At 43.8% G+C, this 25,714-nt stretch overlaps 1 protein-coding gene across 3 annotated transcripts in view; it reads left to right on the top strand.

Annotated features, from left to right (window-relative positions):
* VAMP4 (vesicle associated membrane protein 4) overlaps positions 1-25,714 on the top strand; it is a 77,090-nt gene that overhangs the window by 15,027 nt on the left and 36,349 nt on the right. For all 3 annotated transcript variants that reach the window (XM_073593233.1, XM_073593234.1, XM_073593235.1), the window contains exons 3-4: positions 15,728-15,774; positions 21,203-21,253. In XM_073593233.1, the coding sequence (XP_073449334.1) occupies positions 15,728-15,774; positions 21,203-21,253 (98 nt within the window). The remainder of the gene's footprint in view (positions 1-15,727; positions 15,775-21,202; positions 21,254-25,714) is intronic.

The following is a 25,714-nucleotide window of genomic DNA, read 5'->3' on the forward strand; positions in this document are numbered from 1 at the left end:
TCACAAAATCATAGTTTGTAGACCATACCATACCATACCTCCTGGAGATCTTCCCAAGAGGCTCCTGTACTTTCTGTCCACAAAGTAGCCAAAGATCTTGTGGAATGTTCCTTTATCTTAGCCGGAGCCTGATGACCTGTACTATTATATGTGAAAATAATCTCTTCTTTTATCCATCTGGGTTTAAATCCCAGGAAATATAATTTGTGACGTACAGAGTTCTCTGGATAAAAAGAAATCTCTTTAAAAAGGAATCCTCTTCTAACCTAGCTTCCAAACAAAACTGAAAAGAAATCTGGTATTTTGTACCTTAACTGGTGGTAAACTCTGACATGAAAAATAAACAAAGCATATCCCTCTATGGTGTGTACTCACCTGAATCCATTGCAGAAGATCTGATTCCTCTCTGATCTCTAAACCCTCTGCTGTCTGCATGAGTCAATGAAAGAACACTTCGGCCTCCCAGGAGATTGCTTGCCCCACTCCAGCACGCAGCTGGTAACTCACAGCCTCGGCTTTGTATGTGTTTTGTGCGAGCTTGTGTACAGGGGTTGTGTCCCTACAGCTGAGAGATGCTGTGTAAAATGTGTGTTTTGCAATGCTGTAGAGAAGAAAGTGCTGCAGATAAACGGGTACAACTTATGTAAGAGGATTTGTTCATCTCTGTGTATGTAGTAACTTTACTGGGTATATGTAAGGGTTTACAACCGCTTTAAGAGTGCTAGGTGATAAACCCTTATATGAACGGTTGCTCCATACAGCTCGATGGAGCGTCGGATGTCAGCGGTGACATATCCGCTGACATCCGATCCGCTCCACAAAATCCAGACGGATGGATGTCCTACTTTCCATCCGTCTGGCGGATTGAATGAAAACGGACAGGCGGTCCGTAATCATCCGATTTCCCCCCCACCATAGGGGAGAGCGGACTCTCAGACAGGTCACACTGGACTCCATGCGGTGTGATCTGTACTCCAGATGGTGTGTTCAGGGTGATGTGTAGTGTTAGTTTTCCGCCACAAAAAAATAGCGTTTCATTTTTAGGCCAAAAAGTTCCATTTTGGTCTGATCTGAACAGAGCACCTTCTTCCACGTGTTTGCTGTGTCCCTCACATGGCTTCTTGCAAAACAGACTTATTTTTGCTTGATTTCAACATTGGCTTTCTGCTTACCACTCTTTCATAAAGGACAGATTTGTGGAGTGTACAACTAATAGTAGTCCTGTGGACAGATTCTCCCACCTGAGCTGTGGATCTCTGCAGCTTCTCCAGAGTTACCATGGGCCACTTGGCTGCTTCTCTGATTAATGCTCTCCTTATCCGGCCTGTCAGTTTAGGTGGACGGCCATGTCTTGGTAGGTTTGCAGTTGTGCCATACTCTTTGGATGATGGATTGAACAGTGCTCCGTGAGATGTTCAAAGCTTTGGATTTATATATTTTTTTTTTTTTTATAACCTAACCCTGCTTTAAACTTCTCCACAACTTTATCCCTGACCTCTCTGGTGTGTTCCATGGTCTTCATGATGCTGTTTGTTCACTAAGGGCCCTTTCACTTGGGCTGTCCGATCAGATCCACCTGTCAGTTTTTCAGGCGGGCCTGTTCGCACCCTGCAGTCCTCCCCTATGGAGCGGTGGATGTCTGCGTTGTCTGCTGACATCCGCTGCTATCCAATCTGATCCTGTTCGCAAAATCCAGATGGATGGTGGTCATATTAAACCACTTCAGCCCTGGAAGGATTTATCTGTCGATCAGATGTGATTTGATGAGAACGTACAGGCGGTCCGTTTTCACCTGATTTCCCCAGAGGAGAGCGGGACTGTGTCCGTCATCCACCTGCTCAGCAGCTGAGCTAGCGGAATCTGCCAAACAGGCCTGTGTGAAAAGGGACTAAGGTTTTGTAACAAACCTCTGAGGCCCCATTCACACCTGAGCGTAGCCTTTTCAGGCGGAAAGTTGCGCGACTTTACCGTGATTTTCGCCACGATTGTGTACAGGTCAAAAGGTCACCAATGTAAAAAGCAGAAAAACGCCCAAATCTGCCTAAAAAAAAAAAAAGTTCCAGAACTTGTTTGAGCTTCAGGCGTTTTGGAGTGGAGATGTGAACCATCTCCATAGAGAATAACTGATTTTTTTTCCCTCCCAGGGTTTTGTAGCTTCAGGCTTCAAGCTACAAAACTCTCAGGTGTGAATGGGGCCTGAGGGCTTCACAGAACAGCTGTATTTATACTGAGAGTAAATTGCACACAGGTGGACTCTATTTACAAATTAGGTGACTTCTAAAGGCAATTGGTTCCACTGGATTTTAGTTAAACCCCTTTCATACTGGGGCGCTTTGCAGGCGCTACATCGCTAAAAATAGCGCCTGCAAAGTGCCCTGAAAGAGCCGCTGCTGCCTCTCCAATGTGAAAGCCTCGAGGGCTTTCACACTGGAGCGGTGCGCTGGCAGGACGGTAAAAAAAGTCCTGCTAGCAGCATCTTTGGAGCGGTGTATACACCGCTCCTTCACCGCTCCTGCCCATTGAAATCATTGGGGCAGCGCGACTATACCACCGGCAAAGCGCTGCTGCAGCAGCGCTTAGCGGTGGTTTTAACCCTTTTTCGGCCGCTAGCAGGAGGGAAACCGCCCCCGCTATCGGCCGAATACCGCCGCTAAAACGGCGATAAAAATAACGCCGTTTTACCGCCGACGCCGCCCTAGTGTGAAAGGGGCCTTAGGGGTAGCAGAGTAAATGTGGCCGAATACAAATGCACACCACACTTTTCAGATATTTATTTGTAAAAAATTCAAAACCATTTATCATTTTCTTTCCACTTCACAATTATGTGCCACTTTGTGTTGGTCTATTACATAAAATCCCAATAAATTCCATTTACGTTTTTGGTTTGTAACATAACAAATGTGGAAAATGTTAAGGGGTATACTCTGAATACTTTTTAAGGTACCGTATACATAGGTTCACTTGAGTGCAGATATTTTTGCAGGATCGTTTTTGGGGTGTATTTTTTTTTTAAACTCCCCAAACAGGAGCTTTTCAGCTTTTTTTTTTTTTTTTTTTTTTTACTGCAAAAGTGTTCGGAAATACTCCTTAGTGTAAAAGCAGCCTTATACATTATACAAAATAAAATTCTAGTAAAACAAAGTGATACTTAGTGCTCCTAATTGAAACAAGTACACACTACACAGGGATATGCTTTGTTCATGTTTCATGTCGAGGTTTACAACCACTTAAAGCTCAATTGAAGTTTTGTTTAATAATACTGTCATGCAGTCATACTACATATATAGGAATAAATATGGGCATATTTCTATGTTTAGTGAAATAGTGGGTTGCAGGAAGGTTTAAAGTGAGTGTAAAGCTTTAATTTTCTTTTTATTAAAATAATAAACTTGTCATACTTACCTGCTCTGTGCAGTGGTTTGCACAGAGTGGCCTGGATCCTCCTCCGGTCCCGCCCCTCCATCTCCTGATTGGCTCACTGGATGTGATTGACAGCAACGGGAGCCAATCAGGAGTGTGAGTCCCCGGAGAGGCAAGGCTCTGGTGGACATTACTTACACATCCTGAGCAGCACTGTTAATTTGGGGTGTATCAGACCGCTGACGACCTGGGCAGCCACTTTGCAGATAACGCCTTCTTTCCCCACACACATTTTGTTAAAAATTGTGTGTACATATCTTTTTTCAGCTGTCTTCTTTTCGGTCATTTAAAGAGCAGGGTCTTCTTTTGGTCTTCTCTGGTGGTGGGCGACCATGTAGAGAATGTAGTGATGTTAGCATGCTTTATTGCTGCATTCACCTGTGAGCCCAGATTGTTGCTCTAAGTTTCCTGGAAGTGGGTTGAAGCCCACGTTCACACCGTTGCAACTTGTCATGCGATTTGACTTGCATCGATTTGAAAAAGGTTCCTGCTCTATTTTTGGCAATTTCATTGTGCAACTTGCATTGACATCTGTGCATGAAATCACACAGATATCGGCAAGCCGCACATGAGTTCGCACTAACCGCCGGCTTTGAAATCGCACTGAATTAGCAAGATTTCAAAGCTGCATTCTGTGTGAACCGGGGCAAAAGTTGCTATGCATCATTCATACAAGAAGAAGACCAACAGCACTGGGCAGAACAGTAACTCCGCAGTAGATGGTGCCAAGGGGAAGGTGAGGATTGCAGTGCGAGTTCCTTTTGCATTGTAAAAACGCTTGGGCCTTGGGTAAGGTTTTTTTTTTTAGCTAAATTATATCAGCCTGATCACACTTCATTGTGACAGAGTTTAACAAGATAAAACAGTAATACTTTCTATTTGCAAGACTTAACCATAAAGAAGCTAGCAATTCTGTGAACTTTCTGTGCATTTAGCTGGTAATAGTAGCAAGCAGCTTTTATATATATATATATATATATATATATATATATATAGATATCTCTCTATCTAAATATATAAATTTTCATGCTGGTAGAACATTACTGGTAATATCTGATGAACTAGCTAGTCAGCTGACCTGAAAAATGTACTGTTAAAAATTGTGAACCGCCTGCATTGCTATCCTATGTTTTTCACAGGATTGTAGAGACAGTATGTTCACTTTGCTAGTACTGGATTTGCATCTGGATTTTACAAGCTGGATGACCTGTAAAATAATATGTTTACCAAGTAAAGTAGCACACTTTTATAAATATTTCCATGAAGCCTTGTCCCAGATGGGGCAGTCATTTTTTTGTTTTTAATGCATGTTCATTTTGGTGGCTAGAATTGGCAAATACAGCTGTGTTTTGGGTGGTGCCAACTCAACATAAAAGCAATTTATATTAGTAATGTTATCCAGTTCATATTTTGGGTGTGTTTAACTGGGGATTTTAGGAATTTACTATGGCAATTCTTTAACTCCTTGTCTAGGATGTCTTTGGCTTTGCAGCGGGTAGAGATGGAAACTTTTTAACACAATTGGGGTATCGTTCAGGTCCCAGGGATCCCCTGTCACTAATTACTATATCTGCAACTCACAGTACATTAGCGTGGTGGTCAGCGGGAAGAATGCTCCCCTTACATTGGTGGTTACCAGGATGAATGCTCCCCATACATTGGTGGTCAGAGGGAAGAATGCTCCCCATACATTGGTGGTCGGTAGGAAGAATTTCCCAGATAGCAAAAAAGATCATTAGTGTTAGTGCTTATCTTTTTGAGAATCAGAAATTGTTCATACCTAGAAGAACCCTAGGTTTCCACAGCACCCTGGTTGAGAAAGAGTGCTGAAAACCAGGGATCTCAAAACTGCGGCCCTTTGCTTTCCTTTATGCAGCCCTTGGGGTACTGTTTCTCCCACTGATATGAGGCACTATTCTTCTCACTGACACCAATGATGGTGCACTATTTGTCCTGCAGGCGCCAGCCGTGGGGCACTGTTGGTCCTGCAGGCGCCAGCCGTGGGGCACTGTTGGTCCTGCAGGCGCCAGCCGTGGGGCACTGTTGGTCCTGCAGGCGCCAGCCGTGGGGCACTGTTGGGCCTGCAGGCGCCAGCCGTGGGGCACTGTTGGGAGACTTGGACGTGGGGCACTGTTGGGCCTGCAGACGCCAGCTGTGGGGCACTGTTGGGAGACTTGGACGTGGGGCACTGTTGGGCCTGCAGACGCCAGCCGTGGGGCACTGTTGGGAGACTTGGACGTGGGGCACTGTTGGGCCTGCAGACGCCAGCCGTGGGGCACTGTTGGGCCTGCAGACGCCAGCCGCGGGGCACCGTTGGGCCTGCAGACGCCAGCCGCGGGGCACCGTTGGGCCTGCAGAAGCCAGCCGCGGGGCACCGTTGGGCCTGCCGACGCCAGCCGCGGGGCACCGTTGGGCCTGCCGACGCCAGCCGCGGGGCACCGTTGGGCCTGCCGACGCCAGCCGCGGGGCACCGTTGGGCCTGCCGACGCCAGCCGCGGGGCACCGTTGGGCCTGCCGACGCCAGCCGCGGGGCACCGTTGGGCCTGCCGACGCCAGCCGCGGGGCACCGTTGGTCCTGCCGACGCCAGCCGCGGGGCACCGTTGGTCCTGCCGACGCCAGCCGCGGGGCACCGTTGGTCCTGCCGACGCCAGCCGCGGGGCACCGTTGGTCCTGCCGACGCCAGCCGCGGGGCACCGTTCCTTCCACTGGCAACAATGATGGGACACTATTACTCCTTCTGACCACAGGCACTATGAAATCTTTTTACTCCCATTTAGAGTGGGTCTGTCTCCCACTGACCACAGCCTGGCCCAACTAAAGTCTGAAGGACAGTAAACTGGCCCTTTGTTTAGAATGTTTGGAGACCCCTGCCTTAGACATTCAGGCTGGGTTCACATTAGAGATCGCAGCGGCTCACAGCAGGAATCCGTGCGTCTCCATTCACCATTCCAGCCCGAATTTTGGGCTGAATTCGGACCTGAAACGGACAAAAGACGCACAGAGCTCCTATGCAATTTGCACCGGAGCCGCTGCAGAGATGTGTGAACCGGCTCCATAGAGAGTCAGTCACAATCTCCTGCTATGCGAATTGAATGCAGAGAAACCCGCATCCAATTCGCATAGGTGTGAACCCAGTCTTGAACCCAAGGAATATTCACTGCTGTTTATGGTAGTTGGACTGAAGATTTGCCAGTAGAAATCGATCAGATACTTGCTGCTATCAGGCACAACCTAAAACAAGAAATTAGACATCTTGCTGTTGAGCAAATTCCTTGTTTCTTCCAAATTTTAAGTTAATAGTATGCATGTACAAAAATAGGAGAATACCGCACTAAGTAATATGTAATAAATACAAACAAGCAGCAGCTCAAAGTTAGATACACACAAGGAAGAAAATAATAGTTAAGCGGAGCCGCGCTAAACAAGTGAAAAACAAAAAACGTGATATATAATTAGTCCATATAACACAAATAAGTGTGCATAAATCTTGATGTAGCTTTCAACACCACCATAGACTCGTGAACCTCCACCACATGAAGTGCGTGCTTACCAGAAGGCAAGCTATCATAAGCTTGTGGCTATCAATCCAGCCAGGGCCTTTATCCAGGAGGTATTGGAATAGCAGCTCACAGACTGATACTTGGTATGATAGGCCAGGAACACTCTTCACTTGACCAGGAAGATTCAGTTATTCAATAATCTTGGACGTGGACCAGGCATTATCCATAAAAGGAAAGGAGCTCACCATAGTGTCAAACGTATCAGTTTAATTAAAACAAAAAAGTTGCACTTACAGGAAGTGAATAATAAAACATCAAAGTTAAAAGCCGGCCAGCTCGCGAACACCCGTCCAGTCGGAATCGCAACGAGATGATGTCAGCACGCCACTCCTCCCAACGCGTGTTTTGTCACGATCTGATGTCGTCCTGGGGCACAGGCGACACACTGACTCATCGCGTTATGTAGTGTACAAAGGAAACCACACCTTGATCTGAGTCTCAGGTTGGGGAACCTAATCCTCTATATAGGAGACTGGTAGAGTAGCCAATACGCCACTATCACCATTATTAAAAATAGTTTTAAGAGGATGAGAACAATAAAAAACGTAAAGGTTAAACAAGAAATTGATCAGACCAGACGGTATTATGATAATACCTAGGCAACTTCTCACCACCCCAAGGAAGTAACAGGGGCCAAGCAGTCGTATCCAGATGATCAATCCTTGCCTCCTCTAATTATCAGTTACTACCATATCAAAATTTTAAAGAGACCCTTATAGCTTGCAGGCATATCATTTAACACTTATTGGTCTATCAAGACCTAAAAAGTAAAAATGGTAAATGCACACATTTCTCCAATTGGGGGCACCATCTCCCAGATGTAAGCCAAACTGAAGGCTTGTGGACAAAGGAAATCGACTCAACAGTGACCCCCCAGAGGTAAACATAGGTATTGTGTCATATATGTCTTAAAACTCCAGAATGATCACAACACTAAATGCACTAAACACTAAAGCCAGAATCCACACACATTGGGCAATATGCCCAATAGGTCAAACACAGCATTCTAACCCCTAAAATTATATAACTGTATTGTATAACCATAAGGCACACAATATAGGGGCCTAACTATAAAGTTTAATAGATGATTATTTTCTTTTTAAAAGGGAACCCTTCTAGAGTTCCTGGTCTGGTTATCAACAAAGAAAACCAATCTGTCCATCTTAAAAAGAAGAATGTGCACAATATACCTAAACTGATAGTGCCAACAGCCCACATCATTATCCAACATAACCAACCAAAGTACAACATATAAACCTTGATTGTTACACTAGAAGGCGACCAAGCAAAGCAAGGGACCCCCCCCCCCGCCTTGGCATATGGGGAGGTATGGTTGAATCCCCTCTCTATAGGTATTGCCACCAAAGACTCACATCGTGGCAATTTTGGTTACTCCACAAAGACAAAAGTTAGGAATCGTCAATAAATCCATTTACGTCTACATCCACATTCAGCACAAATAGAACGTAAATCTTAATCCTGTGTATCCAAGACATTTTCATTACTCCAATGGTGGGCGGTATTTATCTATTCCCAAAAAATATTGTCTTTGAGGGGTCCGAATGTTTTGGGAAATCGTTTTTGATATTTGTAATGTTCGTTCAATCTGACCTGGAGGGGGCGCTTAGTCCTGTCCACATATTGAAGCCCACAAGGGCACTGAAGCAGGTTAACAGGTTTTATTTCAAATTCTATGGAAGTGCTAGTTGAAGTAAACACTTGGGTTCTCCTATATATGCATCCATTCAGGGAGCACACACGACATCTCCTGCACTGGTAAAAACCTGTGAGGTACTGAAAGAAACCTCTTTATTGACAGAGGATTAAAAATGTTAGGGGCCACTCTATCCCTAAGTGAGGCAAAACGGTGTTTAAAACCTGATCATTACCCAAAATGTTCCAATGTTTCTTTATCAACTTTTTTTGTGTTGCACAGAATAAGTCGTAATGAGGAGGTGCATGTTTAAGTCCTTTGTCAAGCACAAGTTTCTCTGAATCTGTCAACACTGTATTACTTAAATTAAATATCCCTGCCCCAACTACGTAATTTTTCTTTTTTGACCGTACCAGCCTCCGCCCTCTTGTTCCTCTCTTTGATCGCCTGGTCACTTGGTACCCTGACTGGGCCTGTGAAAACCCCAAATTTGGTAATCTTGATTGGTCGGACCAGTTTCCACAAAACCTATACCTATAATTCTGAGTGGTAATATTATTGTCATAGTCCATTCCCTCCATCTGTTGGGCATGGTGGGTCAAAATGACTTGGCCTGGGCCCATAGTTAGAACCATATCCATAGTCTTTATTGTTAACCTGACCTGGACCACGATACGGTGGAGTGCCCCTCCACCCCCATTAGCGTATTGTCCCTGAGCACGTCCATGGGGAAAACGCCCTTGGTTGTATCCCGAGTTGGGCTAAGGAGGACCTCGACCCCCACCTGAACTCTGGCCTGGTCTCTGGGGACGCTGCAAAGGTACCTGGGAGTAATTAAATGGCGGCCCACCTCTCCCACCACCCGACATCCTGTATGGGGACTGATAGGATCCTTGTCTTCCTGTCTTCCTCTCACAGTTGGCCCTTGGTGGCCCCCTTGAGGATTCCTTGGGGTTGACTGTGTCCCCACAGGTCCGTAATCCCTACTCATATCTGTATGTGGCACCACCTCCATTTCTATTCTGTGTTGGCCGCATTTGACTGTTCAGCCAGGAGTTTCTTCTGACATTCAAAGACAACCCTCCCCCTGGTAGTCAGTCAAATCCCTATTGTACTTTTTCTTTTGTTCTCTATCCTCTTTTTCTAATAGTTTTAAAAGGGATTGTGACTTATCCTTATGCTCATTGCTATCTTTAAGCGGACTAAGTTTTTCTTTAAAAGCCTTAATTTCCTCATCCAATTGTGAAAGTTTCAAACTCTTCCTTTCCACTAGGAACTTTACTCCTGCCTCATTAAAATACTTATACCAATCTTCAAGCTGTATTTCGCCCTTTTGGGGACTGACCTCCCATCTAAGGCTTCTGGAACCATGTTATTTTTAACATAGGTCTCCAGATAAGCGATATCCCATTGGGTATGTACTTTGCTTTGCTAGGTTACCTTCTAGTGTAACAATCAAGGTTTATATGTTGTACTTTGGTTGGTTATGTTGGATAATGATGTGGGCTGTTGGCACTATCAGTTTAGGTGTATTGTGCACATTCTTCTTTTTTAGATGGACTGATTGGTTTTCTTTGTTGATAACCAGACCAGGAACTCTAGAAGGGTCCCCTTTTAAAAAGAAAATAATAATCTATTAAACTTTGTAGTTGGGCCCCTATATTGTGTGCCTTATGGTTATACAATAGAGTTATATAGTATTAGTGGTTAGAATGCTGTGTTTGACCTATTGAGCATATTGCCCAATGTGTGTGGATTCTGGCTTTAGTGTTTAGTGCATTTAGTGTTGTGATCATTCTGGAGTTTTAAGACATATGACTCAAAGCCCATTTTTACCTCTGGGGGTCACTGTTGAGTCTTTCCTTTGTCCACAAGCTTTCAGTTTGGCTTACATCGGGAGACTGTGCCCCCATTGGGGGAATGTGGGTATTTACCATTTTTACTTTTTAGGTCTTGATAGACCAATAAGTGTTAAATGATATGCCCGCAAGCCATAAGGGTCTCTTTAAAAGTTTGATATGGTAGCAGTTGATAATTAGAGGAGGTAAGGATTGATCTGGATACGACTGCTTGGCCCCTGTTACTTCCTTGGGGTGGTGAGAAGCTGTCTAGGTATTATCCTAATACCATCTGGTCTGATCAATTTCTTGTTTAACCACTTGCATACTGGGCACTTAAACCCCCCTCCTGTGCAGACTAATTTTCAGCTTTCAGCGCTGATGCACTTTGAATGACAATTGCGTGATCATGCTACACTGCACCCAAATGAAATTTTTATCATTTTTTCCCCACAAATAGAGCTTTCTTTTGGTGGTATTTGATCACCTCTGCGGTTTTTATTTTTTGTTCAAAAAAATTTAAAAAGACCGAGTTTAAAAAAAAAAAAAAAAAAAAAAAAACATTTGTTTTTATTTTGTTATAAAATTTTGCAAACAGGTAATTTTTCTCCTTCATTGATGTACGCTGCTGAGGCGGCACTGATGGGCACCAATGGGTGGCAGTGATGGCGGCAATAATGGGCACTGATCGGTTACACTGATAGGCAGCACTGCTAGGTGGCACTGATTGGCACCACTGGTGGGCATTGATAGGTGGCACATGTGGGCATTGATAGGTGGCACTGCTGGGCACTGGCAGGGGGTACTGGTGGGGACAGATGAGGCATAATTGCCTCTTCCTCTTCGGGACCAATGTCCCTTGCAGATAAGCCGGAGATCGGCTTTTTTTCTCTTCACGCTCTCAGCGTGAGGAGAAAAAAAAAACGATTACCAAGCTTTTGTTTACGTCATGTGATCAGCTGTCATTGGCTGACAGCTGATCACATTGTAAGGGGCTGGGACCGGCCCCTTACTCGGATCTGTGATCACCCGAGTCTCAGTGACTCGATCACAGCGCGCGTGGGGTGCGTACACAGAGGAGGCCGGAAATTCAGGTCCACGCTGTGGCCGTCATTCGGCTATAGCGCGGACGTCAAGTGGTTAATCTTTCCGTTTTTTTTATTCTCATTCTCGTAAAACAATTTTTAATACTGGTGATAGTGTCGTATTGACTACTCTACCAGTCTCCTAATATGGAGGATTAGGTTCCCCAACCTGAGACTCAGATCGAGGCATGGTTTCCTTTGTACACTACATAACGCGATGAGTCAGTGCGTCGCCCGTGCCCCAGGACGACCTCAGATTGTGATGAAACGCGCGTCGGAAGGAGTGGCATGCTGACTTCATCACGTTGCGATTCCGAGTGGACAGGTGTTCGCTAGTCGGCTGGCTTTTAACCTTGATGTTTTATTATTCACTTCCTGTAAGTGCAACTTTTTTTTTTTAATTAAACTGTGTGGTACGATTTGCACATGTGAGCTCTTTTCCTTTTATGGGTAATACCTGGTCCACGTCCAAGATTATTGAAGAACTGAATCTTCCTGGTCGAGTGGTGAGTGTTCCTGCCCTATCATACCAAGTATCGGTCTGTGAGCTGCTATTTCAATACCTCCTGGAGAAAGGCCCTGGCTGGGTTGATAGCCACAAGCTTATGATAGCTTGCCTTCCAGTAAGCACGCACTTCATGTGATGGAGGTTCACAAGTCTATGGTGGTGTTGAAAGCTACTTCAAGATTTATGCACACTTATTTGTGCATAAGCCAAGAGTCTCTGAGTCATTTTTGACTCAGGAATGACAATGGATGCACAAATAGGATCAGTGGTGAGCGGATCCCACCATCTCCTCCGCCAACTACGTAGACTCATCCCCTTCATCCCAGAAGAGGACAAAGCGGCAGTTGTGGGAACAATCATCAATTCCCGACTCGACTACGCAAATTCGCTCTACGTAGGACTACCCCAATATCAGCTTGCGCGCTTACAACTCATCCAAAACACGGCGGCAAGGCTGTTAACAGGAAAAAAACCCTGGGAATCCATCTCCCCCTCCCTAAAGAGCCTACACTGGCTAACGGTGAAGAAACGGATCACATTCAAGACCCTCTGCCTCACCCACAAATGCGTACAAGGAAACGCCCCACCATATCTCCGCGAGAAAATAAAACACTATACACCGAATCGCAGTCTTCGATCAGCTAACCAAAACCTCCTTACCATTCCCAAATACCGCTACAAAGCAAAGGGAGAACGAAGATTCGCAGTCCAAGGACCTCGACTATGGAACGCTCTTCCTACCAACATCCGCATGGAAGAAAACCACCAGGCCTTCAGAAAAAAACTAAAGACCTTCCTTTTCTGAGAACTGGACATCAGAGAATGCATCCAGCGCCTTGAGGCGATTCAGTTCGCATTTGCAGCGCTTTATAAATCATTCATTCATTCATTCATTATTTGTGTTATATGGACTAATTATATATCACATTTTATTTTTTATTTTCACTTGTTTAGCACGGCTCCGTTTAATGGCTTATATGGGCTGTTTTAATAGGGTAAAAAACCTGTGCAAAGTGCACTTATAGCCACCAGTCAGATAATAATATAAATGGGCTGTTTTAGTAGGGTAAAAAAAAACCTGTGCAACCAGTCAGAATGTCTCTCTCATTGCCCTGGCTACAGTGCACTGACATTTATTTTCTGTGGGTCAATACACTCTGTTAATAAAACTTTGCATTTGTATCAAAGAAGTGTTGCCTAAAATCAGGAGGAAGGAGAATGCGGTCATATGCTTGAACCCAGAACAATGTCCCATGATGTGAAAATAGTAATTGGGCTGATCTTATGCTTTGTCTATGCCGCACGGCACATATTGCAAAATGCCTTATCCTTTGGCTTTAGTGTCCTTTTGCAGGAATTTAATGACCATTGGCTATTTTGCTGAATTATTCCAGCTTTACCAAAATACCTTTTGATACCAGTTGTCTGTGGGAGCCCGAATTGTGTCATATAGAGCTAAAAAAAAATAAAGGGTGTAATGTGCCAGGCCATCTGGTTCCATTATGGACTTGATAGGCTGTTTGATCTATTGCAGAGTTGTGTGAAATGTGTTTTGTGACACATAGGGGGTTATTTACGAAAGGCAATTCCACTTTGCACTACAAGTGCAAAGTGCACTTGAAATTGCACTGAAAGTGCCCTTGGAAATGCAGTCGCTGTAGATCCGAGAGGGACGTGCAAGGAAAATAAAAAACAGCATTTTAGCTTGTACATGATTGGATAATAAAAATCAGCAGAGCTTCCCCTCAATTTAGATCTACCCCTCAGATTTACAGCGATTTGCACTTCCAAGTGCACTTTCACTACAATTTCAAGCGCACTTTGCAATTGTAGTGCAAAGTGGATTTGCCTTTCGTAAATAACCCCCCATGGTTTGCTTTTGGCATTTAGTAGGCTTTAAGTAAGTAATATATATATTATAGCGATATTGTACACAATGAGCACGGATATAGTTTGACATTAAATAAAGAATAAATGGATATGAAATAGACTATTTTGACATTAAATTTGGAGAACAGATAATAAAATAACCTATTGGCAGTTAATGTAGTTTGCGGCATGCAGTGCTGACAGCACAAAGGAATGCCCATTTGTATTGGCTTTATCTTGAACTGGCAGCATTTACAGAAGCAGTTTTGTAGAATATACAGAAGCCTGACTACAGATGAAGTGAAATATTCCAATACTGAAAGTTGTAGAGCCAGGAAGCGAATAATGATGAAGATGAGAGGAGCTTTGGAAGTATTTGGAACAGGGTGTGGAGGGGAAATACTTTTGTTAACTTTTATATCATGTCGTGGATTTTGTGGTCTTCAAGTGACATTTGTACCATTAATCCCTGGCTGACCTTTGATGCTTTCTTTTAAACCGTGTATACCAGGGATCTCCAAACTTTGTAAACAAAGGGCCAGTTTACTGTCCTTCAGACTTTAAGGGAGCCAGACCATGGCCATTGAGAGTGGAAAAGGTGTTGATGTCAATGGGAAAAAACGATACCCCATCTTTGGTGTCATTGAGAAGAATTGTGCCCTGTCGTTGGTGTCACTGGGAGGAATTTTGCCCCAATATTGGTGTCACTGGGAGGAATTTTGCCCCAATATTGGTGTCATTGGGAGGATTGTGCCCCTTCATTGTTGGTATCTGTAGATGAAATAGTGCCCCAAGGGCAGGTTAAAAGCAAGCAAAGGGCCTCATCTGCCCCCCAGGCCACAGTTTGGAGACCACTGGTATATATAAATGATTTTTATATTAGCTGCTGTGGTATTTAGGCTCCATGCACACTACTAGAAGCTATTATGAGCATTTGTTTTCTGCTTCTGGAAGCTAATAGTGTTATCCTATGTGTGTGAACACTATTTTATGCTAGAAGCATTTTTTCAAGCTTCACCATTTAGGAGCAGAAAAAAATAGTTTTTCTAGAGTTTTTGGGAGCATTTTTCCAGCCCAAAAAATTGCTAAACGTTAATAAAACACTATTAAAATACTAACAGCTTTTTTCTAGCATTTTTTTCCCTTCATGTACTGTAAAAACGCTAACACTCCTAAAAGCTACTAAAACGCTACTACAAGCTGGAACAAAACGCTGTTATCAGCATTTTTCATCCAGCGTTTTTTTGCGTGCGTTTTTTTTTTTTTTTCAGCTTTTAAAAATACACTAGTGTGCATGGAGCCTAATGGTGCTTATCACAGCTTGGAGAGGTTTTCTATGGGCTCCAAATGTATTCATATATTACAGTCATATACATAGACTATTTTTACACACTGTACATTCACATCAGTCCCTGCCAACTAATCTCCAGCATGTCTTTTGGAGAGTGGGAGGAAATCGGAGTACCTGGAGGAAACCCACACATGCACAAGGAGGACATACAAGCTTCATGCAGATAGTGTCCAGGCTGGGATGTGAACTGCTGACCACTAAACCATTGTGTATAACGCCTATGCTGCTACAGCAGTTTATTTCAGCATTGTTCAGTCCAGTCCTTGTACAGTCTCTTCTTTCCTATCACCTTCTTGGGTCCGTGGTGCCTACTGTCCCGTGACCAATTCATAGACTCAAAATTTCAATGTACCCATCTTCTGAATGTTTGTTTTAGACATAGTTTCTTCGCTTTCTTGGCTTATAATAATCCTTTTTTTTTTTTTTCCCCTTTTCCCACAGCGGAATTTGTTAGAAGAGGACTCTGATGAGGAAGAAGATTTTTTTCTGTAAGTCAGTGGTGAAATCATAGAATAAATGATCTTTTAGCCACTTTCTAGTTTTGTGGATGACAGAATGATTGTTAACAAGGGATTTAATGCCTAACTCCACATGTATTGTCCCTCTAAATAGTTTGTTTGGGCCAGGCAGGCCCAGATGAACTATTTACTGCACTAACAGATGCGCTTGCTGGATACGCTGTATTACTGTATGTAGTCTCAGCAACATACAGTATACAGCGCTGTGTTTCGGCAGTGGGATGAGGACTTCACATCCACCGCCGGGACAAAATAGAGTCAGACTGAGCACTGCTTAGCCATTCAGGGGAAGCTTTGTATTCTGTAAAGAAATACAAAGCGTCTTCTGATTGGCTGAGACGGAGAGGCAGGTGGATGATGTCACAAACTCCAACTCGGCCAATTAGAGGGAGCTTTGTATATGTTCACAGAATAAAAAGCTCCCTGTGATGGTTAAGCAGCGCTCAGCCCAAGTCTACTTTGTCCCAGAAGTGAGACGGGAAGTCCCTGCTGGAACACAGCGATGTGTGTGTATCATCTATCTATCTATCTATCTATCTATCTATCTATCTATCTATCTATCTATCTATCTATCTATCTATCTATATATATATATATATATATATATATCTCCCCTCAGGCTTTATACAGCCCGCCCAGTAAGCACAACTGCAGTAAATAGATTGGGCCAGCTTTTAGTATTTAAAAGGACATTAAATGTGGAGTTAGGCTTTAAATTGATTCTGCCGCTACATAAACAGTTTCTGTAAAAATGTTAAAGAAACTTTTTCATATTTACCTGTAGAGCTGCACGATTCTGGCTAAAATGAGAATCAAGATTTTTTTGCTTAGAAGATAGATCACGATTCTCACGGCGTAACATCATCTTTCACATTAAAACAAAAAAATTGGGCTAACTTTACTGTTCCTTTTTTTTTTTTTTCATTGAAGTGTATATTTTCCCAAAAAATTGCATTTGAAAGACCGCTGGGCAAATACAGTGTGACATAAAATATTGCAGCAATTGCCATTTTATTCCCTAGGGTCTCTGCTAAAATATATATAATGTTTGTGGGTTCCAAGTAATTTTCTAGCAAAAAATATTGATTTTAACTTAAGAAAGAAGTGTCAGAAAAAGTTTTAGACTTTAAATGGTTAAACTTCCTGCAGTTACACGTTGTTTAAAAACTTGGCAGACTGCCTGATTATTTATTTACTCAGAAGTTCTTTCTCTTTGATCTAAGAAGGAAGCTTAGTTACAATGTTTCAAGTTAAAAGACTTGGCAGACTGCCCCATGCTTTCTTTTGACAGCTGAGTGAGCAGAAAGTCTCTCCACTTGTTTATATGAAAGAATCAGCAAACTCTGCAGGAGAGATCTCAGGGGAGGTGAATCCAGATCACGATTTTTTTACGATTAATTGTGCAGCTCTACTCACCTGTATAATGGACTACCATTGCGGAAGAATTTTTGCATCCAGTGCATTTCTGATTGTGCTGTGCCTGGTTCCTCACTGTGTACTTGCATTCCCTGCATTAAGATATAAAACGTTTTGCCACTTGCTGTGCCCATCTGCCGGTCTTCTTTTCTATGCACAGCATCTGATATATTAACATTTTGGTTGTTGCATCCAGGTATGTTTATTTGAGCTGTTAGATGTACGTGGAGTAGCTGTGTTTTTATAGCATTAAATTATTCTCTATTATAACAGGACAGCAGCCAGAATTTAAATGATGGTTGCTGTGGATACACGACAAATACAAGCAGTTCTTTCTTTTCAGTATTATTTTTTTATTTAATCATGCAAGCACACTTGGAAGAAATGAGAACAACTTGTATGAAAATGGATACTTACCTACAGGGTGGATATAAATCGATGATTTAAAAAAAAAAGATCAGTTTTCGATTTAAATCAAATTTATTTTAATAAAATGCTTTTGGAGTAAAAATCTATCTAAAGATAGTTTTCTATTTAAGATACATTAATCATTTAGTTTATTCAGCATGAAATAGAGCTTAGTTATGTAGCATGTGGCTATATATTCTGCATTATTTACATTTTTGGTAAACTCATTCAATGAATCCAAGCTCTGCAAACTGAGATAACATGCACTGCATTGATGCATTTACACAATATCACAGTAACCATGAGATAAGACAAAGTTCAGGAATATGCCTTTATCCCATTGTTTTGCAAATATGTACACTACAAACTGTATGGTTGAATCAGTTCTGATATCGCTGTTTTAGTAACCTGACAGGTTATTATTCTAAATAGGAAACCTTAATTTTGTTTGCAAATATTAAAGATTCTAACTACCAGCAAAAATGAGTCCTTATATTTAAACAAACAGTCCTTCAGTATAGTAAACGTGGTCTCCAGATACTCCTATCAGGGCTATTGGTAACCTCACTGGAAGGGCTGTTTTGGTTACAGATACCTCTGATCTAGGATAATCCATAAACCAGAGAAAAAACACTTCATTTTTATTTAAAAAAGGCTAAAAATACACTTGCAATATTCAATAGTGATTAAAAAACCAAGATAGCATCTCGGGTGTTTCTGACATGAGGCACGTCACAGCGGCTCCTCCCACCTGAAGCTCTGCATCCTCCCGAACTTTCACACGCTTAAGAGAGCCAAGGCACAGGCGATCACCATGTTTATTTGTTGCCATGGCGATCATCTGTGCCTTGGCTCTCTTAAGCTTGGTTCTCCTGACTTTTGAGAAAGTCTGGGAGGACAAAATGCCTCAGGTGGCAGATGCACTGTGACGTCATCACGCTGGTAAACATGCCATCTTGGATTTCCATCACTATCGAATGCCTGGTGTCCATTTATCTATTGAAGACTGTAAGTTTATTTTTAATAAAAATTAAGTGTTCTTTACACTATGGAGTTTTTCCTCTGCTTTATGGATTGCCCCGGTTTGGAGGTATCTGTAAAGAAAAGGTGAATCTTAACCACCCTTCCAAAGAGGTTACCAAGAGCCCTGATAGGAGTATCTTGAGAGAATGTTGTTTGACCTCCTGTTTATACGAATAGTGGGGTCCATCATGGTGGTATGTACAGTGCATGGAAGATTATTTAACCACTTGCCAACCGCCGCACGCTGATGTACGTCCTAAGTTTGGCGGCGGATATCGTTGTTATGGCAGCAGCTAGCTGCCATAACCCCGGTATCCCCGTTTTCGTGCGGTGGTCAGTTTTCAGCTAAAAGTGGTCTCTGTGGCGGATTCACCGCGAGATCACTTTTATCGGTGGCGGGCCCCCCCTCCCGCCGCAATCCGATGCCCTCTGCCGCTTAGCGGAGCCGTCGTTAGCGGCGGAGGCGATCGCGCCTGTCTCCTTGCTGTGCCTAGAGATGAGTGAGGCTAAGATGGTGCCCACTCGTCTCCATGACATTGCAGGGCGGAAGTGACGTCAAAACGTCACTTCCGCCCATACGTCTTAAAGGCACATTTTTTTTTCAACGTCATTTTTTTTAAATGACTTTTTTTTTTTTTTTTTTTAATTGCATTTTAGTGTAAATATGAGATCTGAGGTCTTTTTGACCCCAGATATCATATTTAAGAGGTTCTGTCATGCTTTTTTCTATTACAAGGGATGTTTACATTCCTTGTAATCGGTATAAAAGTGACACAATTTTTTTTTTAAATAAATAAAATCATGTAAAATAAATTAAAAATTTTTTTTTAAACCCCCCCCCCCCCCCCGTCCCGATGAGCTCGCGCACAGAAACGAACGCACACGTGAGTAGCGCCTGCACATGAAAACGGTGGTCAAACCACACATGTGAGGTATTGCCTCAATAATTCTAGCCCTAGACCTCCTCTGTAACGCAAAACATGTAACCTGTAGAATTTTTTAAACGTCGCCTATGGAGATTTTTGAGGGTAAAAGTTTGACGCCATTCCACGAGCGGGCGCAATTTTGAAGCGTGACATGTTGGGTATCAATTTACTCGGCGTAACATTATCTTTCACAATATAAAAACAAATTGGGCTAACTTTACTGTTGTCTTATTTTTTTATTCAAAAAATTTAATTTTTTCCAAAAAAAGCACGCTTGTAAGACCACTGCGCAAATAAGGTGTGAAAAAAAAGTATTGCAATGACCGCCATTTTATTCTCTAGGGTGTTAGAAAAAAAAACAATATATAATCTTTGGGGGTTCTAAGTAATTTTCTAGGAAAAAAAACAGTTTTGAACATGTAAACACCTAAATTCCAAAACGAGGCTGGTCCTTAAGTGGTGAAAGGCACGGTGAAGAGTGTCGGGCATCTTTTGAATGCATAAAAGAAAGAGGGCACGCTGGCCTAGTGAATTATCCAACAAATATTTTTTAAAAAATGGTAATTAAAATCTACTCACAAACAGGTGATAAATAGGCTCTTCCAGCCACAACGTGTGGCTTTACACTTCCAGACCACCTGGAACCACTACTGTGGGGGGGACCTAGCCTTGGTTCCTGCTGGCTGACGCATTTTGAAGGAAAGTCCTTTTTTCTTCAGAGTCAAACTACTAATGGTTGGGGCAACCATAAATAGTTTGTCTCTGAAGAAGGACTTTTCTTTGAAATGTGTCAGCCAGCAGGAATCAAGGCTAGGTCCCCCCCACACTGGGGGTTCCAGGCAGTCTGGGAGTATTCAGCCACACTCTGTGGCTGGAAGAGCGCATTTATCACCTGTTTGATTAGATTTTTATTGATTTATTTGATTAGATCTTTTTTTATTATTCATTTCTGCAGTGCTGTAAGGACAACCCCAGTCCTAGAGGGCAGCAAGGCTATCAAGGAACATCCACACAGACATGGTGGAACAGTTTCTATTGGGCCCATTCACGTTTGCGCAGGAGTATTGCTGTTTGTATATTTTGAATGCAAAAAGGACTTTTGTGTTCTTAAACCAGTATTTTGGACACTATATATTAATTTGTGGGTTGTTTGTTTTTGTATAGCTCTGTATGTTTTGCACACAATATAATATTTTGAGGTAAACGCATGGTTGGTATGTAAACGCGTGCCACAAGTGATTCTGTTAAGGACACTGTTGATATTGTGATTTTTGAGGTTTATCTTGAGTTCTCCACTGTTATCTCTTTCTTTTTTTTTTTTTTTTTTTATGTGTCACTATGTACTTTTTGATGGCGTGTGTGAGGGAAGCCTAACTGGCTTTTGACCAAATAATACCTTGTACTTTGAACGTAAGCTGCTGTGCGTTCTCTATAAAGTACTACACAATATCTTAGTGATATTTTTTTTTGGCCGTAATTTAGATAAAAATAAAGAAATCCAGATTGTTGTTGTTATTATTAATATTATGTGTTTGCGTGCTGTTTCCCTGCACTGCAATGCACTTGCTGTGGTCGTTAGATGCAGTCACATGATATATCACTGACTCGATATTCTTTCTTGCCAGGAGGGGACCTTCTGCGCCTAAGTTTGGACCAAGGAATGACAAGATCAGACAGTAAGTCTGTGGGTGACAGCTGGAAAGTGAAGTATACAAGTCCCAGTGCTACTGAGTTATATTTAACGTTGTTCTGAGACTGTGTTTACGACTTTGTGTTTCTCTAGAAGGGTCCCTGTATCTTATACATCCTATGGCATGTTTATTGCACCTTTGTATGTTATGATTTACAGGGGAGAAGAAGATGGCATAAAATGCTATAGCACGCCGTACTATTTTACTGATAGTATATGGAAAAAAAAAATCAGATTTCAGTGCAAATATTACAAACGCTCAAAATATTGGTATGTAATGTGCCATACTTCTTAAGATATTTAGAATTTATCCCCAATCTTTAATAAAAGCTTGCACGCCAGGTTAGAAGAATTGCGGTTTTAAATATTGGTAGATGAGTAATTACTGTATGCTGAAAACACTTGGTGAATACAAGCAGTATAAGCTAGTAATATCCATGTGTTCTGAGACATAGACGTACTGATTTGCCATTAGGCAGGCTGGAGTATTTTGGGTAATCCAAACAAACAACCTCCTGCACTTAGACATGGTTCTCAATCGTTGTTTCTACACTCCCATCCTGGCTTGCACAGAGATGCCATGATTCCTTGCCCTCACAAGACTGGGGTAATCTGGACAAACTGAAACCATAGAACAAACCGAGGGTGCACCAGCCTAGTGCATTATCCTCAAAAATCCTTTATCAGCATAAAAAAGTAATAAGTGATATACTCACTAGGGATGCACTGAATGGGTTTTTTGGTGCCGAAACCGATACAGAAAATAAATCTTCCTTGATACCGAAAGTGACTGTTTTTAAAAATATTTTTATACAGGAGATGGTCAGAGACTGGGAACATGGTACAGGAGATGGTCAGAGACTGGGAACATGGTACAGGAGATGGTCAGAGACTGGGAACATGGTACAGGAGATGGTCAGAGACTGGGAACATGGTACAGGAGATGGTCAGAGACTGCAGACATGGTACAGGAGATGGTCAGAGACTGCAGACATGGTACAGGAGATGGTCAGAGACTGCAGACATGGTACAGGAGATGGTCAGAGACTGCAGACATGGTACAGGAGATGGTCAGAGACTGCAGACATGGTACAGGAGATGGTCAGAGACTGCAGACATGGTACAGGAGATGGTCAGAGACTGCAGACATGGTACAGGAGATGGTTAGAGACTGCAGACATGGTACAGGAGATGGTCAGAGACTGCAGACATGGTACAGGAGATGGTCAGAGACTGGGAACACGGTACAGGAGATGGTCAGAGACTGGGAACACGGTACAGGAGATGGTCAGAGACTGGGAACACGGTACAGGAGATGGTCAGAGACTGGGAACACGGTACAGGAGATGGTCAGAGACTGGGGACACGGTACAGGAGATGGTCAGAGACTGGGAACACGGTACAGGAGATGGTCAGAGACTGGGGACACGGTACAGGAGATGGTCAGAGACTGGGGACACGGTACAGGAGATGGTCAGAGACTGCGGACACGGTACAGGAGATGGTCAGAGACTGCGGACATGGTACAGGAGATGGTCAGAGACTGCGGACATGGTACAGGAGATGGTCAGAGACTGCAGACATGGTACAGGAGATGGTCAGAGACTGCAGACATGGTACAGGAGATGGTCAGAGACTGCAGACATGGTACAGGAGATGGTTAGAGACTGCAGACATGGTACAGGAGATGGTTGGAGACTGCAGACATGGTACAGGAGATGGTCAGAGACTGCAGACATGGAACAGGAGATGGTCAGAGACTGCAGACATGGTACAGGAGATGGTTAGAGACTGCAGACATGGTACAGGAGATGGTCAGAGACTGCAGACATGGAACAGGAGATGGTCAGAGACTGGGAACACGGTACAGGAGATGGTCAGAGACTGGGAACACGGTACAGGAGATGGTCAGAGACTGGGAACACGGTACAGGAGATGGTCAGAGACTGGGGACACGGTACAGGAGATGGTCAGAGACTGGAGACATGGTACAGGAGATGGTCAGAGACTGCAGACATGGTACAGGAGATGGTCAGAGACTGCAGACATGGTACAGGAGATGGTCAGAGACTGCAGACATGGAACAGGAGATGGTCAGAGACTGCAGACATGGTACAGGAGATGGTTAGAGACTGCAGACATGGTACAGGAGATGGTCAGAGACTGCAGACATGGTACAGGAGATGGTTAGAGACTGCAGACATGGTACAGGAGATGGTTAGAGACTGCAGACATGGTACAGGAGATGGTCAGAGACTGCAGACATGGAACAGGAGATGGTCAGAGACTGGGAACACGGTACAGGAGATGGTCAGAGACTGGGAACACGGTACAGGAGATGGTCAGAGACTGGGAACACGGTACAGGAGATGGTCAGAGACTGGGAACACGGTACAGGAGATGGTCAGAGACTGGGGACACGGTACAGGAGATGGTCAGAGACTGGGGACACGGTACAGGAGATGGTCAGAGACTGGAGACATGGTACAGGAGATGGTCAGAGACTGCAGACATGGTACAGGAGATGGTCAGAGACTGCAGACATGGTACAGGAGATGGTCAGAGACTGCAGACATGGAACAGGAGATGGTCAGAGACTGCAGACATGGTACAGGAGATGGTTAGAGACTGCAGACATGGTACAGGAGATGGTCAGAGACTGCAGACATGGAACAGGAGATGGTCAGAGACTGCAGACATGGTACAGGAGATGGTCAGAGACTGCAGACATGGTACAGGAGATGGTCAGAGACTGGGAACACGGTACAGGAGATGGTCAGAGACTGGGAACACGGTACAGGAGATGGTCAGAGACTGGGAACACGGTACAGGAGATGGTCAGAGACTGGGAACACGGTACAGGAGATGGTCAGAGACTGGGAACACGGTACAGGAGATGGTCAGAGACTGGGGACACGGTACAGGAGATGGTCAGAGACTGGAGACATGGTACAGGAGATGGTCAGAGACTGCAGACATGGTACAGGAGATGGTCAGAGACTGCAGACATGGTACAGGAGATGGTCAGAGACTGCAGACATGGTACAGGAGATGGTCAGAGACTGCAGACATGGTACAGGAGATGGTCAGAGACTGCAGACATGATACAAGAGATCAATGCAGCCTCACCAGTGCCCGTCAGATGCAGCCAGCCTGTGTCCCCGGTAGTGCAGCCTGTGTCCCCAGTAGAATAGCCAGTGGGACGGGTGATCTGTCTATCAAAGTGCCCGGACAAGGGGGAGGGGCTGTATGTGACGGCACGCAGCGGGGAACACACAGCTATTGAAATGAAAGCTGTGATGTTCCCGGCGCTGTAATCAAACAGGTGGCGGCTCTCCTCTCTTCTACAATATAGGAAGCCCCCCTGATAGGCGGCAGCGGGGGCGGAGCCCTGTCCAGGCCCCGCCCCTTTCGGTATCGGCAAAAATTCTCTTTCGGCTTTTTGCCAAAAGGGCCATTTTCGGCCGATATGTTTCGGTGGCCGAAATTTCGGTGCATCCCTAATACTCAAAAACCAACATAAGTACAAGTTTGTCAGAAAAAACTTCCAGCCTCACATTACGCAGAGGGACAACCTGGGTCCAAAACGCTAATGCATTTTGAAGAACTTGCCTTCTTTCTTGGAGCCAGAGGACCTATACCTTCAAGAAACACTTAAGTGCTGGAGGCTTGAGGCTGTAAATTTTTTCAGACAAGCTTGTACTTACACCATATTACCAAAAGTCTTGTGACACCTGCCTTTACATGCACATAAGCTTTAATGGCATCCTAGTCTTAGTCCGTAGGGTTCAATATTGAGTTGGCCCACCCTTTGCAGCTATAACAGCTTCAACTCTTCTGGGAAGGCTGTCCACAGGGTTTACGTGTGGTCAAACATTTCCATAGATTTATTCATCCAGAAGCGCATTTGTGAGGTCAGACGCTGTGGATGAGAAGGCCTGGCTCGTAGTCCCTGCTCTAATTCATCCCAGAAGTGTTCTATCAGGTTGAGGTCAGGACTCTGTGCAGGCCAGTCAAGTTCCTAGACCCAAACTCGCTCATCCATGTCGTTATGGACCTTGCTTTGTGCCCTGGTCCAAATCATTTGGTGGAGGGGGGATTATGGTGTGGGGTTGTTTTTCAGGGGTTGAGCTTGGCACCTTGGTTCCAGTGAAGGGAACTCTTAAGGCGTCAGCATCATACCAAGACATTTTGGACAGTTTTTGCTCCCGACTTTGTGGGAACAGTATGGGGATGGCCCCTTCCTGTTCCAACATGACTGCGCACCAGTGCACAAAGCAAGGTCCATAAAGAAAACCTGGATGAGCGAGTTTGGGGTAGAGGAACTTGACTGGCCTGCACAGAGTCCTGACCATACCTGATAGAAAATATTTGGGATGAATTAGATCGGGTTTAGGTCAGGACTCTGTGCAGGCCAGTGAAGTTTTTCTACCCCAAACTTGCTCAT

Source organism: Aquarana catesbeiana, linkage group LG07, assembly GCF_042186555.1.
Source record: "Aquarana catesbeiana isolate 2022-GZ linkage group LG07, ASM4218655v1, whole genome shotgun sequence".
NCBI classification, from domain to species: domain Eukaryota; kingdom Metazoa; phylum Chordata; class Amphibia; order Anura; family Ranidae; genus Aquarana; species Aquarana catesbeiana.